Raw genomic sequence first — 18036 nt, 5'->3', positions numbered from 1 at the left:
GTTGACCTAGCCGCGTCTGCAGGGGTGTTGGGTCAACCTAACTGTTGACATTTTTCACAGTCCTGAGTGATGTAGCTAGCTACAATCTAAATTTTAGGTGTAGACTATGCTTGAGGTTGATATAACTTTGTAGTGCAGACCAGGCTTGAGTTATTCTTCAGAGTCTCGGCTTTTTTTTTTTTTTTAAAGTAAATCTCTACTTGCTATGGTTCTGAGGAAAGTCACCAAAGCATGAAGTGAGTGTGACTGATGCAGAGATAAAAAGAAAAGGAGCACTTGTGGCACCTTAGAGACTAACCAATTTATTGAGCATGAGCTTTCGTGAGCTACAGCTCACTTCATCGGATGCATACCGTGGAAACTGCAGCAGACTTTATATACACACAGAGAATATGAAACAATACCTCCTCCCACCCCACTGTCCTGCTGGTAATAGCTTATCTAAAGTGATCATCAAGTTGGGCCATTTCCAGCACAAATCCAGGTTTTCTCACCCTCCACCCCCCCACACAAATTCACTCTCCTGCTGGTGATAGCCCATCTAAAGTGACAACTCTCTACACAATGTGCATGATAATCAAGTTGGGCCATTTCCTGCACAAATCCAGGTTCTCTCACCCCCTCACCCCCATACACACACAAACTCACTCTCCTGCTGGTAATAGCTCATCCAAACTGACCACTCTCCAAGTTTAAATCCAAGTTAAACCAGAACATCTGGGGGGGGGGGGTAGGAAAAAACAAGGGGAAATAGGCTACCTTGCATAATGACTTAGCCACTCCCAGTCTCTATTTAAGCCTAAATTAATAGTATCCAATTTGCAAATGAATTCCAATTCAGCAGTTTCTCGCTGGAGTCTGGATTTGAAGTTTTTTTGTTTTAAGAGAGCGACCTTCATGTCTGTGATTGCGTGACCAGAGAGATTGAAGTGTTCTCCGACTGGTTTATGAATGTTATAATTCTTGACATCTGATTTGTGTCCATTTATTCTTTTACGTAGAGACTGTCCAGTTTGACCAATGTAAATGGCAGAGGGGCATTGCTGGCACGTGATGGCATATATCACATTAGTGGATGTGCAGGTGAACGAGCCTCTGATAGTGTGGCTGATGTTATTAGGCCCTGTGATGGTGTCCCCTGAATAGATATGTGGGCACAATTGGCAACGGGCTTTGTTGCAAGGATAAGTTCCTGGGTTAGTGGTTCTGTTGTGTGGTATGTGGTTGTTGGTGAGTATTTGCTTCAGGTTGCGGGGCTGTCTGTAGGCAAGGACTGGCCTGTCTCCCAAGATTTGTGAGAGTGTTGGGTCATCCTTTAGGATAGGTTGTAGATCCTTAATAATGCGTTGGAGGGGTTTTAGTTGGGGGCTGAAGGTGACGGCTAGTGGCGTTCTGTTATTTTCTTTGTTAGGCCTGTCCTGTAGTAGGTAACTTCTGGGAACTCTTCTGGCTCTATCAATCTGTTTCTTTACTTCCGCAGGTGCGTATTGTAGTTGTAAGAAAGCTTGACAGAGATCTTGTAGGTGTTTGCCTCTGTCTGAGGGGTTGGAGCAAATGCGGTTGTATCGCAGAGCTTGGCTGTAGACGATGGATCGTGTGGTGTGGTCAGGGTGAAAGCTGGAGGCATGCAGGTAGGAATAGCGGTCAGTAGGTTTCCGGTATAGGGTGGTGTTTATGTGACCATTGTTTATTAGCACTGTAGTGTCCAGGAAGTGGATCTCTTGTGTGGACTGGACCAGGCTGAGGTTGATGGTGGGATGGAAATTGTTGAAATCATGGTGGAATTCCTCAAGGGCTTCTTTTCCATGGGTCCAGATGATGAAGATGTCATCAATATAGCGCAAGTAGCGTAGGGGCTTTAGGGGACGAGAGCTGAGGAAGCGTTGTTCTAAATCAGCCATAAAAATGTTGGCATACTGTGGGGCCATGCGGGTACCCATAGCAGTGCCGCTGATCTGAAGGTATACATTGTCCCCAAATGTGAAATAGTTATGGGTAAGGACAAAGTCACAAAGTTCAGCCACCAGGTTAGCCGTGACATTATCGGGGATAGTGTTCCTGACGGCTTGTAGTCCATCTTTGTGTGGAATGTTGGTGTAGAGGGCTTCTACATGCATAGTGGCCAGGATGGTGTTATCAGGAAGATCACCGATGGATTGAAGTTTCCTCAGGAAGTCAGTGGTGTCTCGAAGGTAGCTGGAAGTGCTGGTAGCGTAGGGCCTGAGGAGGGAGTCTACATAGCCAGACAATCCTGTTGTCAGGGTGCCAATGCCTGAGATGATGGGGCGCCCAGGATTTCCAGGTTTATGGATCTTGGGTAGTAGATAGAATCTCCCAGGTCGGGGTTCCAGGGGTGTGTCTGTGCGGATTTGATCTTGTGCTTTTTCAGGAAGTTTCTTGAGCAAATGCTGTAGTTGCTTTTGGTAACTCTCAGTGGGATCATAGGGTAATGGCTTGTAGAAACTCGTGTTGGAGAGCTGCCGAGCAGCCTCTTGTTCATATTCCGACCTATTCATGATGACAACAGCACCTCCTTTGTCAGCCTTTTTGATTATGATGTCAGAGTTGTTTCTGAGGCTGTGGATGGCATTGCGTTCCGCATGGCTGAGGTTATGGGGCAAGTGATGCTGCTTTTCCACAATTTCAGCCCGTGCACGTCGGCGGAAGCACTCTATGTAGAAGTCCAGTCTGCTGTTTCGACCTTCAGGAGGAGTCCACCTAGAATCCCTCTTTCTGTAGTGTTGGTAGGGAGACCTCTGTGGATTAGTATGTTGTTCAGAGGTATTTTGGAAATATTCCTTGAGTCGGAGATGTCGAAAATAGGATTCTAGGTCACCACAGAACTGTATCATGTTCGTGGGGGTGGAGGGGCAGAAGGAGAGGCCCCGAGATAGAACAGCTGCTTCTGCTGGGCTGAGAGTATAGATGATGCAGAGATGTTTACTTGGGTATGCAGAGCCTGAACCAATAGCTCTGAGAAGTGAAGTGCCCCACAAGTTTCAATGAGTACTAACTTGGATGTCTGTGAGGATATCTTTAAATATCAACATTGTTAACTATTTCACAGCTTACCAAAGGAAGTATCCTATTATGAAGATGGACACCAGTGTTTCTCAAAATAGGGTGTAAAGGACTACCTGAGTTTGACTTAAAGATGTCTAAATTAAGATGGGTAGGTTTTTAACAATGCCTTTTCTGTCTACAGGGGCCCGTGACTGGTTTCATTTTCCAAAAGGGGGCTCAGGTCTTGAAAGTTTGAGAAATACTGGTGTAATGAAAGAGAGAAGGGAAAATATCTGTATGTATGCCAAGACTTAAATATGTTTTAAACAGCTTTTTAGGTTTGTACACCTGTATTTGGTACAGTTTAACTTGCTCCCATATTAGCAAATTATTACTGTGGTGATATGAGTAAATACTATATGGTGCCACAGTAAGTCATCTTTTTCTAAATAGAATTTATGGCTTGAGGAATTCTGAGTCAACCTGTAGAATGAATTGTCATGGGATGTTGTGATGGCCAAAAGTATAACTGGGTTAAAAAAAAGAATTAGATAAGTTCATGGAGGATAGATCCATCCATGGCTATTAGCCAGGATGGTCAGTGATGCAACCTCCAGCTGTCAGAAGCTGGGACTGGATGGCAAAGGATGGATCACTCAGAATTGCTCTGTTTTGTTCATTCCTTCTGAAGCATCTGGCAATGGCTGTGTCAGAGACAGGATACTGGGCTAGATGGGCCATTGGTCTGACGGATTATAGCTGTTCTTAGTAAACGCCTACCACCATTGTGCTTCATGGGAAGTTTATCCTGTCTGATAAAAAATGTAACCAATATTAAAAGGGCAACCTGTGAAAACAGGCTATTTATGTGATAAATGTCTATATCAAATACATTTAGTCTTCTTCTGATTTTAAGATAAGGAATAGATGGACTATAAATATTGTACTGTTTTTATAAAAAGTGCAAAATGGACAATTTGGTGTTTGAAAAAGGAGATATTTCTCACTTTAACAAAACGGCTGTGGTAAACTCTTCTGTGGCTACATGGTACAACATATTTCCAATTTGTGAAATCAGCTACCTTGTTTCTACATGCTGCAGTAGCCTATCGAACAATTATGCTCGGTGTGTATTTCTCACTACAAAATAACTGAAGTTGGATGAAAGCTTATCTATTATATAAAATTATGTATTTTGTGGACTCTGGTTTTTCTGAGTATTCTTTGAGAATATAAATCCTTAGATTTGATGAAATATATAGGAGGTGAAGTAATGTGTGTTTTTTTCCTTCCTTTCCCAGTAAGTAACAGATGCGGGTAAAAGATCCATCGAGGGCTAACCCTGAAAAAAACAAGAGAAACAAAAGGCCTAAGAGGCATCAGGATGAAGACTCTTCAGATGACATTGCAGGTAAATAAATTATGTGACATTTGGCAGTCAGAGTGAGGGAGGGAAAACAGTGTCCATATGGTTTTCATTAGTCAATAAAGCAGAAAACACATGTGGGAACCGTGAACTGCGTGTTGGTTGAATGCAGCAACAGAGATGCTTACAATCAAATATCTATGGCGTGATGAATTGTCATTACATTGCACTCAGGGAATTGGTGCAAAAATTAATGAACAGGAGGATAGTTTGGCCATATTAACATTTTAAAGAGGCAGGTGTAAGGACAGCAGTGCAGTGATGTAGTTAAAACACAGGGAAGGCCTTAAGGGTAGGAAAGGTCCAAACTACCTATATTGATACACACAAACAAATGGATTTCAGTAATGTTAAGAGTGTTGACGAAAGTTAGGAAAATGAACGTTTAGTAATTTTGTCCTTCGATTTATCTTGGATTTGTTGGGTTGTCACCAGCTTGTAGCTTTTTGGGTGTTCTATTTGGTAGGAAAAATAGTACTTTTAAAAAAGATGGAAATAAAATCCTTCAGATGCATCAGAAAATGGACACTATTGTGTCCTTGGAGCTAATGTGTCCTGCCTTTAAAAACTATATAGATATAGGTAGATAGTGGCTTTGAAAGGTTTAATTTATGTAAATAGCAGACAACTAATATATTTTACAATTACAAAATTTTGTTAAACAAGTTGAGGGTAGGCTACAATTTAAATCTGTCAGTTTTGATAGTTACCTTCAAAGTAATCTCTGTAATCCAGCTTTTGTGCTGGAGCCAAGGTTCTGGAAGGAAGTGCTGTGTCTGAAAGCCCTTAAATTGTATCTTGAATAAGCATGGTGTGCAAGCTCTCTGTACCTCCCAAGTATTAAACATATTTTTATAGTAATGAGTGCCACCTGATCAGCATAAAATGGAATGTGATGTGTTATTACGGCACTTTTTGTAAAAAGGAAAGAAAAAAAAAAAAAAGCTTGAATCCTTGTACAAGATTGAATCTGGCTTTTGTGACTAATGACTGAGTGTCTCTTATTCTGTAGGTTTAACCTGCCAACATGTAAGCCAAGCAGTGGATGTGCATCATGTGAAGAGGGCAGTAGCTCAGAATGTTTGGTCAATATGTTCAGAATGTTTAAAAGAAAGGAGAATAAATGATGGCGACCCAGTAATTCCTTCTGACATATGGCTGTGCCTCAAATGTGGCTCTCAGGTAAAGAAACTTGCACTGTAAATTTACAGACAAATATAGACCCTGATCCTCTGAAAGGATTTGCAAGTGCAGATTCTTATTTCTGCATGGAGTCTCACTGGAACTCTGGGCAGGAGCGATGGGATTTTGCCCAAAGGGGAAGTGTTATCACCACAGATCCCTGCTTTTGGGATAAGCCTGTACTAGAGTTTGAAACCCTCGGGAAAGCTCTGACTCTTGGCGACGGTGTTAATTTCTCTTTGAGCTATACAAACTTTCCATGCAAGTCTATACAACGAGGTGTGCATGCCACCCTACCTGCGGTACACCCACTGTTCTTTCTAGACATCGGAACAGCAGTTCAGAACTCCCTCTGGTCTCTTGACTTTCATACTAGAAATATTTTTTAACAGTGAGAGTAATTAACGATTGGAACCATTTACCAAGAGTCATGGTGGATTCTCCATCGTGGAGAATGTTAAAATCAAGATTAGATGTTTTTTAAAAATATATGCTTTGTGTTGACTCTTCAGGGCCAGGAACTGTCCTTTCTGAAGGATGCCAGCTCTAACCCAAAACTTAGATTTAACAAATGCTTGTCTCATGCCTTATCCTTGCTTATTGTTTTCCAGGCAGACTATGGTAAGGTCTACCTTAGAAGCACTACATTGGTGCAGCTGCAGTGCATCTGGTGAAGACATGCTATGCTGACGGGAGAGCATCCCCTGCCAACATAGCGCCACTGTGAATAACGCTTAGGTCACTGTAACTTGTGTTGCTCGGGGCGCAGGGGCTGTCTTTCACAGCAGTGGCTCCGGCCCTAGCTCCAGCTGAAGCTGCGAAGGGCAGGGGAGTGCACAGCCCCTGGGTCCTGCCACATCCGCGGGGGATAGGAGGGCTCACAATAGGAATGTTTTGGATGTAAGCCATGGAGGTGGGACTGTGTGATCACTATGATCCTTTCTGGCCCTAAAATCAATGAGAATGGGGGAAATTTCTGTATTATTTTTTTAAAAGTATGTATGACTCAGTTTCTCCACTCACTTTTGTATTGTTACCCATGGGGTGTGAAGGGGTTGATTTCTTTCCTGACACAGAGGATAAGCAATGCAGGGACTAGGTGAAAGTGATGTAGGCAAATTGGTATGAATAGTCTATCAAGAACTGTCAATGTATGACCAAAGCTACTTTATGGATACAATGGAAGGCCAACAGTTGGTCACAAACTTGTAACGACTCCAGTCAAAGGGGGCAGGACATGGAAGGCCAACAGTTGGACACAAACTTGTAACGACTCCAGTCAAAGGGGGCAGGACATGTGAAAACGCGGTGACTAGAATTGGTTACAAAGAACTCAGTTGTTCGGAGATGGCAGTAAGAATGCTGCTGCCCAGTGCAGTGAGGTTCAGGGTGGGTCTACATTAAACACACTACATCGGTGCAGCTGTGGTGCTTTAAGTGAAGATGTTCCTATGCTGATAGGAGAGTTTCTTCCATCGGCGTAGTTAATTCACCTCCACAAAAGGTGGTAGCTATGTCAACGGGAGAAGCTCTCCTGCAGACCTAGCACTGTCTACATCAGGAGTTAGGTCAGTATAACAACGTCGCTTGGGAGTATGGATTTTTCCCACCCCTGAGTGACGTCGTCCTACTGATATAAGTCTGTAGAGTAGACCTGACCTTAGTCCTGGACATTTGGGCAAGACAAAGAGGTAGAGCTGCCAGAAGCCATGTGAGAAATAGTTGCTGAAGTATAGCAGGCATGGGGCTCCACCTTGTAAAAAGCGGAAGCTCAGGGCTTAACACTACACGCCCAGAAACACTGTATAGAGGTTGCTGTCATAGAACAACTTATGGATCTCTGACAGATATTGTATGTTCTTAAAAAATCACACTTCTACCTAGATTTACATTGTTACAAGTAATGCCCAAGATCATTTTAATTTAAAGATTAAAGAAAAATAATTTTCTCTATATTTCTTTTATGTTCTTTTTATGCATTTGGGCAGCTCTCGTTGTGTAGTCAGTTTCACTGTTCTCTCTGTTGTCACTTTGGTATTCAGTTTCTCCTGTGTAACTCTCATGCAGCAACAGGGGAGACACTCTAAATATAGGAAAAGACAATTGTAAAACTGTTTAATGCTTTTAGAGGTGGTATAGTGCCTGAAACCAGTTTTAATTATTATTATTTTTTTTAATTACAGGATTTGAAGTTGACAGTGTCCCTTTAAATAAAAAGTATATTCTTACTCATGAAATTCCATTTATATGTGTGTGTATATATATGTATAGATATACACTTCTCACATGAGTGCTTTAACAGCGTTTTCCTAGGAAAAAGTTTATGCTCTCCTGAAGGAAATTCTCTAGCATACAAACTCCATTCCTGTGTGCAAGCACTAGTAAAGTGAATTGATAAGAATCCTGCTTTTTGGAGTTGTAGATGATTTTACCTCTTTTTCAAGAAAATGATCTTCAGTTCTGTGTTGTAAAGTAAAATATTGTAGTGATTTTTCTGAAATATAATATACATAATATGTATAACCTTTTCTTAATGATCTCATTTTCAGGGTTGTAGTCAAAACTCAGAAGGCCAGCATTCTCTGAAACATTTCCAAACTGCTCGCACAGAACCTCATTGCATTGTAATCAATATCAGCACATGGATCATATGGTAAGATTGTGTTTAGGAATAGTTTTGTGTGTGTGTGGGTGGGTGTATACACACCCACCCACACACACACACACAGTAAAAAAGACTCTTTTTTTTAACTAGGGCAGTTGGTTAATCACAGTTAACTCACGCGATAACTCAAAAAAAAATTAATTGCAGTTTTAATTAAACAATAGAAAACCAATTGAAATTTATTAATATTTTGGATGTTTTTCTACATTTTCATATATATTGTATTCTGTGTTGTAATTGAAATCAAGGTGCATATTATTTTTGATTACACATTTGCACTGTAAAAATGATAAACTCAAGAAATAGTATTTTTCAGTTCACCTCATACAAGTACTGCAGTGTAATTGTAATCTCTTTATCATGAAAGTGCAACTTACAAATGTAAACTTTTATTGTTACATAACTGCACTCAAAAAAACCCCACAATGTAAAACTTCAGAGCCTACAAGTCCACTCAGTCCCACTTCTTGTTCAGCCAATTGCTAAGTCAAACAAGTTTGCTTACATTTACAGGACATAATGCTGCCCTCTTCTTATTTACAATGTCACCAGAAAGTGAGTACAGGTATTTTCATGGCACTTTTATAGCCGGCATTGCAAGGTATTTACGTGCCAGATATGCTAAACATTTGTATGCCCTTTCATGCTTCGGCCACCATTCTAGAGGACATCCGTCCAAGCTGATGATGCTCATTAAAAAAATAATGTGTTAATTAAATTTGTGAAGGAACTCCTTGGGGAAGAATTGTATGTTCCCTGTCAGTTTTATCCACATTCTGCCATATATTTCATGGTATAGCAGTCTCGGATGATGACCCAGCTCACGTTCATTTTAAGAACACTGTCACTACAGATTTGACAAAACACAAAGAAGGTCCCAATGTAAGATTTCTAAAGATAGCTACAGCACTCGACCCAAGGTTGAAGAATCTGAAGTGCCTTCCAAAATCTGAGAGGGACGAGGTGTGGAGCATGCTTTCAGAAGTCGTAAAAGAGCAACACTTTGATGCAGAAACTACAGAACCTGAACCACCAGAAAAGAAAATCAACCATCTGCTGGTGGCATCTGACTCAGATGTTGAAAATGAACATGTGTCGGTCTGTACTGCTTTGGATTGTTATCGAGCAGAACCTGTCATCAGCATGGATGCATGTCCCCTGGAATGGTGGTTGAAGCATGAAGAGATATATGAATCTTTAGCGCATCTAGCATGTAAATATCTTGTGACGCTGGCTACAAGAGTGCCATGTGAACGCCTTTTCTCACTTTCAGATGACATTGTAAATGAGGCAGGCAGTATTATCTTCTGAAAATGTAAACAAACTTGTTTGTCTTAGCAATTGCCTGAACAAGAAGTAGGACTGAATGGACTTGTAGGCTCTGAAGTTTGATATTGTTTTGTTTTTGAGTGCAGTTATGTAACCATAAAAATTTACATTTGTAAGTTGCACTTTCATGATAAAGAGATCACAGTAGTTGTGTGAGGTGAATTGAAAAATACTATTTCTCGTGTTTATCATTTTTACAGTGCAAATATGTGTAATCAAAAATAATATGCACCTTGATTTCAATTACAACACAGAATACAATACATAGGAAAATGTAGAAACAAGTTCGTTTACATTTTCAGAAGATAAAGCCTCAATCACTATTCCACATAGGCAATATAGGCAGAGGAATGCTTATCTTTTCCTGGTTTTTGGATAGTGGTGGAACTTAGGCGTCTGGATGCCTAGAGCAGGGGTGAAAGTAAGTTAAAGGACTTACCGGTACTCCGGAGTCCTGAGCAAGGAGTGGGGCCTCAACTGGAAGAGGCAGGGCCTTTAGAGCCCCAGGCCCTTTGAATCGAGATTGAAAGGGTCATAGAATCATAGAATATCAGGGTTGAAAGGGACCTCAGGAGGTCATCTAGTCCAACCCCCTGCTCAAAAGCAGGACCAATCCCCAATTAAATCATCCCAGCCAGGGCTTTGTCAAGCCTGACCTTAAAAACTCCTAAGGAAGGAGATTCCACCACCTCCCTAGGCAACGCATTCCAGTGTTTCACCACCCTCCTAGTGAAGAAGTTTTTCCTAATATCCAACCTAAACCTCCCCCACTGCAACTTGAGACCATTACTCCTTGTCCTGTCCTCTTCCACCACTGAGAATAGTCTAGAACCATCCTCTCTGGAACCACCTCTCAGGTAGTTGAAAGCAGCTATCAAATCCCCCCCTCATTCTTCTCTTCTGCAGACTAAACAATCCCAGTTCCCTCAGCCTCTCCTCATAAGTCATGTGTTCCAGACCCCTAATCATTTTTGTTGCCCTTCGCTGGACTCTCTCCAATTTATCCACATCCTTCTTGTAGTGTGGGGCCCAAAACTGGACACAGTACTCCAGATGAGGCCTCACCAATGTTGAATAGAGGGGGACGATCACGTCCCTCGATCTGCTCGCTATGCCCCTACTTTAAATTGCCGACTGAGCCCTGCTGGCAGAGATTTAAAGGGCCCAGGGCGGTAGCAGCGGCTGGAGCCCCGGGCCCTTTAAAACGCTGCCCGAGCCCTGCTGCCAGAGCCCTGGGGTAGTGGTGGCGGGGCTCTGGCAGGGATTTAAAAGGGCAGGGACTCCCAGCTGCTGCTACTGCAGCAGAGCCCCTGGCCCTTTAAATCGGAGCCCTGGGAGTCCTGGCCACCTCCGCTACCCAGGGGCTCCGGCAGCGGGGCTCTGGCGGCAATTTAAAGGGCCCGGGGCTCCAGTCGCTGCTGGGAGCCCCAGGCCCTTTAAATTGCTGCCTGGGAAAGCCGGTACGGTACGGTGTACCCGCGCGTACCAACTTACTTTCACCTCTGGCCTAGAGCGAAATAGCATTGAGCATGCCCAAGGGCAGAAACTTAGGTGCCTAAGGTACTTTTACAGAGAAAATTTGGGCATCAAGTGAGTTTAGATACCTACATGGTTTGGCGGTAGCCATACAGGGGTTTTGTGGATGTCAATGGTTCCTAAAGCCGAAAATTAGATGCTCAAGTCCATTTGTGGATGTGGCCCAAAATGACTTCCCCAGGCACACAGGAAGTCTGTTAGATGTGGGAAGTGAACCTGGATCTCCTGAATTCCAATCTATTTCTCTTTGTTTAAATTTTGTGTATTGTTTAGGTGCTATGAATGTGATGATGAGCTGTCAACACACTGCAACAAGAAGGTTTTGGCTCAGATAGTTGACTTTCTTCAGAAACATGTTACTAGGACTGAACCAAGTAAGAATTTTATTTAATGCACCAATTACATATCTCTCTGTTTCTAGAAACGGCATCTCAGCTTTTGGATTGTATTAATAATACAATTGAAAAATGATTGGTGGTGTTGATCCAATGTTTATTATTACAGTTGTTCCCAGAAACACTGCCTTCTATTGTGGTACTAGAAATAATATTTTGGGCACTGTAATGTAATTCTCCCAGAATTTCACCTTCAACATCTGTATTTTATTACATCAGTTTATGGTAGATAATAAAACCTTGCTGAGGTCCCCAGAGATAAATGCAAGTACTTGATGATAAAGCATTCGTTATCTCATTTACATTAACATATACAAACTGCATTGAAAAAAATTAATTGGTTGAGTTTTTGTATCAGTCACGTTTTTAAACTGCACAATTGCTTGCTTACTTTCATTGATGACGTTTGCACAGCAGTTCTTTAAAGCTTATTGCTGGACATAGTGCTTTCAATCACTTGACTTTATGAAATTACTTGCACAAGTTATTACTATCAGGCTCATAAAGCATCAACTAATGTGTCTTTCTTCTTGTGTCTGCATACTGGAAATAATTAGGTATTCTTGCTGCTCATCTATGCACTTTTGAAGATCGAGATGGATGATACAAGCATTGACACAAGTCTTGCTGCAGCATTTCAGACCTAAAACTTTACTGGGGCTGTGCAGATTTCACACTACTTAGACGTAACTGGGGGGAGGAGGGACGGACTTGGAAAAGACTTTTGATTGCACATTCCCAGAAGAGAATAGTTGCATCACTGGTTAGGGATAGGATCAGAATTATATAGCTTTACGGGTAGGTCTTTATATGCGCCTCAGTGCATGTGTGCATAACTCTCTTGTTAGTTTTAATGGAAATTGTTTTCCAGGTGATCATCTCACAATAAGACACTTTCAAGTTGTCATATTTAAAAAAAGCAGATTTTCTAATCCATAGTTACAACTAACGGCATATTACATTTTAAAAATGTAGCTTTTCATTATGCTGTTTTTACTGTATGTGTTTCTCTCATTTTGGACAATGAAAACACAATATTCAATTTCACTTTCCTTTACAGTCCATTTTTAATGTCCGATTTTCATGCACTAGTAAAATGCTGTGATATTTCATTTGCAAGCACTTAAATACTGTGGTAATTGTTTCAAATAATCAAATGGAAAATATTTAAATTTGTTTTGTTTTACAAAAAATAAAAAAGATGCTGGCTAAGATTTTCAGAAGTGCATAATGATTTTGGATGCCTCAAATTTTAGGTGCCCAATTTGAGATGCTTTGAAGGTGTCTTGATTTTGCCCATCACTTTCTGAAAATTGGACACCCAAAATGACCAGCCAGCTTTAATCTTAAATCTTAATCATTGTCAGGTCATGTTGGGCCCAATGCTTATGTAACCATGAAATATATATATATATTTTTATAGAAGCACATTGACTATGCTCTATTTATTTAATCCAAGAGTTGGAAAATCAAAGATTATTAACACTGTCTGAGAATGCAGGCATTAAAAATGAGATACCAAAAAGACAGAAAACTCTTTAAGATTTTCCTCCGATGAACATGTTTGTGAAGATATTTTCTGAATGAAGGAGTAATGTCACAAGATATTGAATTATACAGAATGAACTTTAAAACCAGTGACGTATTAAGCTCAGCTTTTTTGGTGAGCCTCAGTATGTTGCTGCTGCCACCGTCTCATTCATTCTAGCTTATGCAACTGGTGCTGCACTGAATAACGTCTTTGCACTGTCTGATGTGTTGCTGGATTTTTGAGTTCCTCTAGCTTAATTCAGCGCCATAGACATTTTTTTTTTTAAATTTGGGGATGGGGGCTAGAGTTAAAACAATAAAATAATAGCAGTTGACTATCGCTTCAATGAGTAGTTTAGTATCAGAACTAAATTTGCCCACTAGTAATAAAGTGAGATAAACTAGCTTCTGTTCCAAACTCAGTGTTTTCTTTATCAACGGAGCCCCTAAATTTTTTCTGGGGAGAGGACTGTGGGCTTAAGCTCTCCTCTCCCCCCCCCCCCCCCCCGAAGTCCCCAGTTGTCTATGTCTATGTAATTGTGAGTGCAAAATTAGACCTAATCCCACAAACACTTATGCATAACTTCTGAGTATGTGATTAGTCACATTGACTTCAGTGTAATTATTCACATGCTTAAAGTCCAAATGCATTTAAGAGTTTGCAGGATTTGGAGCTTGAAGAACCAGAAACCTTAATGCAGAAGACCGGATCCTGTACAATGACCAGCTTTCTGACCCTTATTCAACAAAGCACTCAATCCCATGCTTAAGTGGTTCAGATCAGGGCCAGTGCCCACAACACTTATAAAGAATGAGCTCAAAGGTTGTATCTTTATCACTAAAGAAGCAAGGAGAGCAGGTCACAGGCTACAGAGGAAGAGGAGAGGATTCTGACTGGTACAGCTGAGGTCTTCGTTTGGTGAATTGGTACAGCTGCCAGAAGAGTCTGGGAATTGTTGACCTATTGATAAATCACTGGGGGTGTGTGTGTGTGTGTGAGAGGGGACACTTCTGAACAAGGTTGACTGTCTTGTTCCAGTTCGATAAATTTAGTTGCAGCGATTGTTCTTCACTAAATGATGATTAAATTCAAAGTTAAAAAAAACTGTGTTTCCACTAAAATAATTTAACTTGGGTCCTTATTAGTTCTTAGAGGGTAGGGAAAAAAAGACGACATACTGAAAATCTTGACTGAGACCCAAACTTAACTCACATTAGTGTACAAACAGAAAAGGGGATAAAATATAATGGTCTGAATTAAATATATGAATTTTGAATCTTGTCTTTTGTGGATAGATCTGAGGCCTTTATTTCTTATTAAATAGTAATTTTCACCATAATTCTTAATTTCATTTAAATGCTTATTTCATAGTTCTGTTGATGTGTTTTTTTTTTTTTCCCTTTTGATTTTTAATACAGCATAGAAGATTTTGATTTTTGTAATAGTCCGGTAATGAGGTTAAGAGAAATCTTAATAAATGTGATTTTTAAATGATAAATCTAAAAGTATTGACTACAAGCTTGCAATACTTGCTACCAACAACATGCTATTCAATATTTCAAAATAAATCTTGTGCTTCGTTGTATTTTCTCCTCTTACTCCCCCATTTCTTCTGATCTGTGAGTAAGCATACTGAAGTGGGGAAAATTGCTACTTATTTTTCATTGCAGAAATTGTGGCATCTATAATGTACAGTCTAATATCTGTGTGTGTGTTCTCTGACAACTGATTGGTATGGCACTTCATAGCATACAAATATTCAAGTCTCTGTACAAATAAGCATGCACATGAATATTAGATGTTGGCTATTATACTTGTCAAGTTCTTGATCATCAAGAATCCATATAAAGATAAAATAAAACATTTTAAAACTGGAAAGAGAGGGTGGGTTATATAGATTTCCTAATTAATGCATCTTGGAGGATAAACAAAAGCAAAATGCTTGTCATTTGGTACTAATGTGGTGGAATAGTGTGGCAGCAGGACCCCTGCCTTTTACTCAGTCTCTCATAAAGATTGAACTTCACTTCAGCTGCAGAAATGTGCAAATTACATTACTACTACATGACTGACTTTTGTAATTACATTAAGCGATTGAGATGAACTCCAGTGCTGGGTTCCCAAAAGAATGCTTGCAGCTGTGTGGTTTTCGCATCTGATCCTATGGTTTGCTGTACCCAGCAATGTCTTTATTATTTTAAGTCTTTTTGGTTAAGAGCACAAGATGGAAGAATAAAGCAAGACTGCTTTCTAGGGAGTACCACCCAGAAATTTGTTTTGTAGAAAAGGTTAGCAGGCCATGATGGTTTTCCCAGGAAGGCAGGTGCAGTATTGTCAGGATGGCACACTTGTGAACTTCACAGGAACATAATGCACATGTACTACATAGGAACCATGCTGAGATGCTACTCTTTGAGTGTCTGATTGTTTTCTGGGGAAGAAATTATTTTGCAATCTTGAAAATTGTTATGTATATTTGCCCTAATAGAAGTGGAGAGATATACATGTTTGAAGATTGATTTTTTTAAAAAAAAAATCAAAGTTAAATCTGTCACAGATTGTCCCAGGGTGGTTTTTAAAGAGAGAGGAGGAGAAAGAGCTAGTATTAGTTCTCCGGCTTTGCCGTTACAACCCTTGCTGGGGAGGCCAAGTAGTGGAATGGGTTTTTGCTGTTTTGAGTTCAGCTGTGCTGCTCTGCTGAAGCAGCTGACAATAGGTGAAAACTGGGAGCTTGATCTGTATTTTCATAGATATAATTGATATAGTACAGTTTCTGTAATAGCTAGAAGAGTAATAAGTTTCTAAGACTGATAATTTGTGTGAAATTTTATCAGGGAAAATAGGTATTCTGAAATAATTACCCCACTCCACATTTGTGGGTGGATATTTATGAGTTGACCATGTTTTACACTGAATTAAAAATTGTAACTTTTTCTGAACTAATTTGTAGTACATATAATTCAAAATGTAAGGAGCCAGATTAACCAGTTGTATTGATTTAGGGCAGGCGTGGCCAAACCGCGGCTCGTGAGCCACATGCAGCTCTTTTACAGTTAAAGTGCAGCTCACGAAGCCCCCACCACTCCCCCTTCCCCCGTTCTCTGCCTACCAGACAGAGGGAGGGAGCTTGGGCTTCTGCCCTGCAGCAGGGTGGTAGGGAGAGGGGCCCCTGCCCTGCAGGGAGGGAGGTCTCGGGGCTTTAACCCCATGTGGGGGGAGGGCAGGCCTCGGGGCTTCAATAGGTGCATGCCATGGCAGGCGCTGCCCCGCGGGCCAGGTTGTGAGTGTCTTGCAGCTCTCGAACTTCTGAAGATTATTGTATGCGGCTCGGAGGGTCAATAAGTTTGGCCACCCCTGATTTAGGGGTTGCCTACACTGCTCTGTCAGAGCATGCTAGAGAGGGCTGATTTGTAAACTTGTCTAACCTGTTGCACGGTAATTGTCCTGTTTAGATCTTGCTGGCACACTCTGAAAGGTACCTAAGCCAGGCATCCTTTTAGAGAATGCCTGCAGGATATACACCAGGCAGTCAGAGCACTTTACAAATCCCACCCTCCTAGTGTGCTTTGCTGAAGCTGTATAGACAAGCCCTTCTGTTTAGAAACAAAATTAACAAGCAAAGTAATCCTAAATGTGCCCCTTATCAAAATAAGAGAGGATATGCTTCCAAAAAAAAATTCCTCTGTTGTTGGCCTGAAATTCAGTTTGACAAATGCAGACCTTTCCTCGAGAAATGCTGTTAATTAAGAAAACAGATTACTTTTGGGGAAAAAAAATGAGGTGACAACTCAGTGACAAATTGTTCTTTCCTAGTGCTGCTATAACAAAATAATTGGCCTCACTGAAGAATTATTTTGATTTTTCTCTCTCTCTCTCAAGGCTTTCCCCCTCATCTATTTAGTAGTGAACAAAAGTACAAATAGTTTGAAAGTAGAAACTCAAAATTAGTGATCGAATAGCTGCACAATTGTGAAAGAACCAGACATAATTTTCAGTTTATTATATTATGGCAGATGCATAGAAATAAAACTTGTAGTTTGCTTTCTCTAATTCTGGCATTATTTTAGCACTGAAAGAAAAAATTAGGCTTTTAAAACATAAAATTAGCAGCCATTTAAGAAGAGAACGCTTCTTTTTTCTAAGGGTTAGGTTTTCATGATTGTACAATTTTGAGAAAACTAGTTTTATTTCCTTTTTTTAAAAATAAAAAAGGAGCGCTAGGCGATTTAGTAGCATTTCATAATACAACATGATGAGAATTTACTAAAAAAGAAAGTAAATCTATTAACCTTGTTTTTTCCATGAAGGCCTTCAGCTAAAGTACCAGAGATATACTCAATATAAAAGGCTTGTCCTTGGAATAAGGGTGCATATTCCTGGAACTCTCATTTTTAATTTTTTTAAAAAGTTGCATTGAAAAAATAAACAAAGATGCTTTAATCCCCTAGCTGAAGGAAAAATTGATTGTCATTTATGTTTTTGTTTGTATACCATCTGTATCCCCAGATACATTTCTGTTTGAGCAAAAATATTTCTGAAGCATGCACACACTGCACATATTTGAAATACAATCAAAATAAATTGATACAAACCTACAATAAGTCTTTAGAGTTTCTTGTGCCGGTCAGAGTTGGCATTGTTCTTTAAACTTCGGACTGGTAATTATTAACCCAGTGCATAGTCTGAATTGAGGAGTTTTTGCTGACAAGATTTATTGCGAACCTGTTAAATGTTACAATGAATTGTAACGAGAAACTAAATTTAAAATCTCCAGTTTTTATGAATTATGTATTTTTAGTTACTTTGGGCTGAGTCCTTAACCCCTTCACCTTCCAAACTTCTATTGACTTCAGTGAGTGTTCTGCAAATGGAGGAATCTCAGGATCAGCCCCTTTATTTGTAAGCACTACTAAATTAGCTAGACAACTCTCTCTACCTTTTCTCCTACCCTTCCTAAGAGCCAGTTTCT

General features: G+C 40.3%; 1 protein-coding gene across 2 annotated transcripts in view; it reads left to right on the top strand.

The window, feature by feature from the left end:
* USP45 (ubiquitin specific peptidase 45) overlaps nt 1-18036 on the top strand; it is a 112404-nt gene that overhangs the window by 14577 nt on the left and 79791 nt on the right. For both annotated transcript variants that reach the window (XM_048844936.2, XM_075126597.1), the window contains exons 2-5: nt 4305-4414; nt 5442-5611; nt 8161-8264; nt 11415-11515. In XM_048844936.2, coding sequence (XP_048700893.2) covers nt 4315-4414; nt 5442-5611; nt 8161-8264; nt 11415-11515 — 475 coding nt within the window. In that variant the 5' untranslated portion in view covers nt 4305-4314. The remainder of the gene's footprint in view (nt 1-4304; nt 4415-5441; nt 5612-8160; nt 8265-11414; nt 11516-18036) is intronic.

This window comes from Caretta caretta, chromosome 3, assembly GCF_965140235.1.
Source record: "Caretta caretta isolate rCarCar2 chromosome 3, rCarCar1.hap1, whole genome shotgun sequence".
Taxonomy (NCBI): domain Eukaryota; kingdom Metazoa; phylum Chordata; order Testudines; family Cheloniidae; genus Caretta; species Caretta caretta.
Note: the sequence above shows the minus strand (reverse complement) of the source record. Positions and strands in the feature narration are given on the sequence as shown.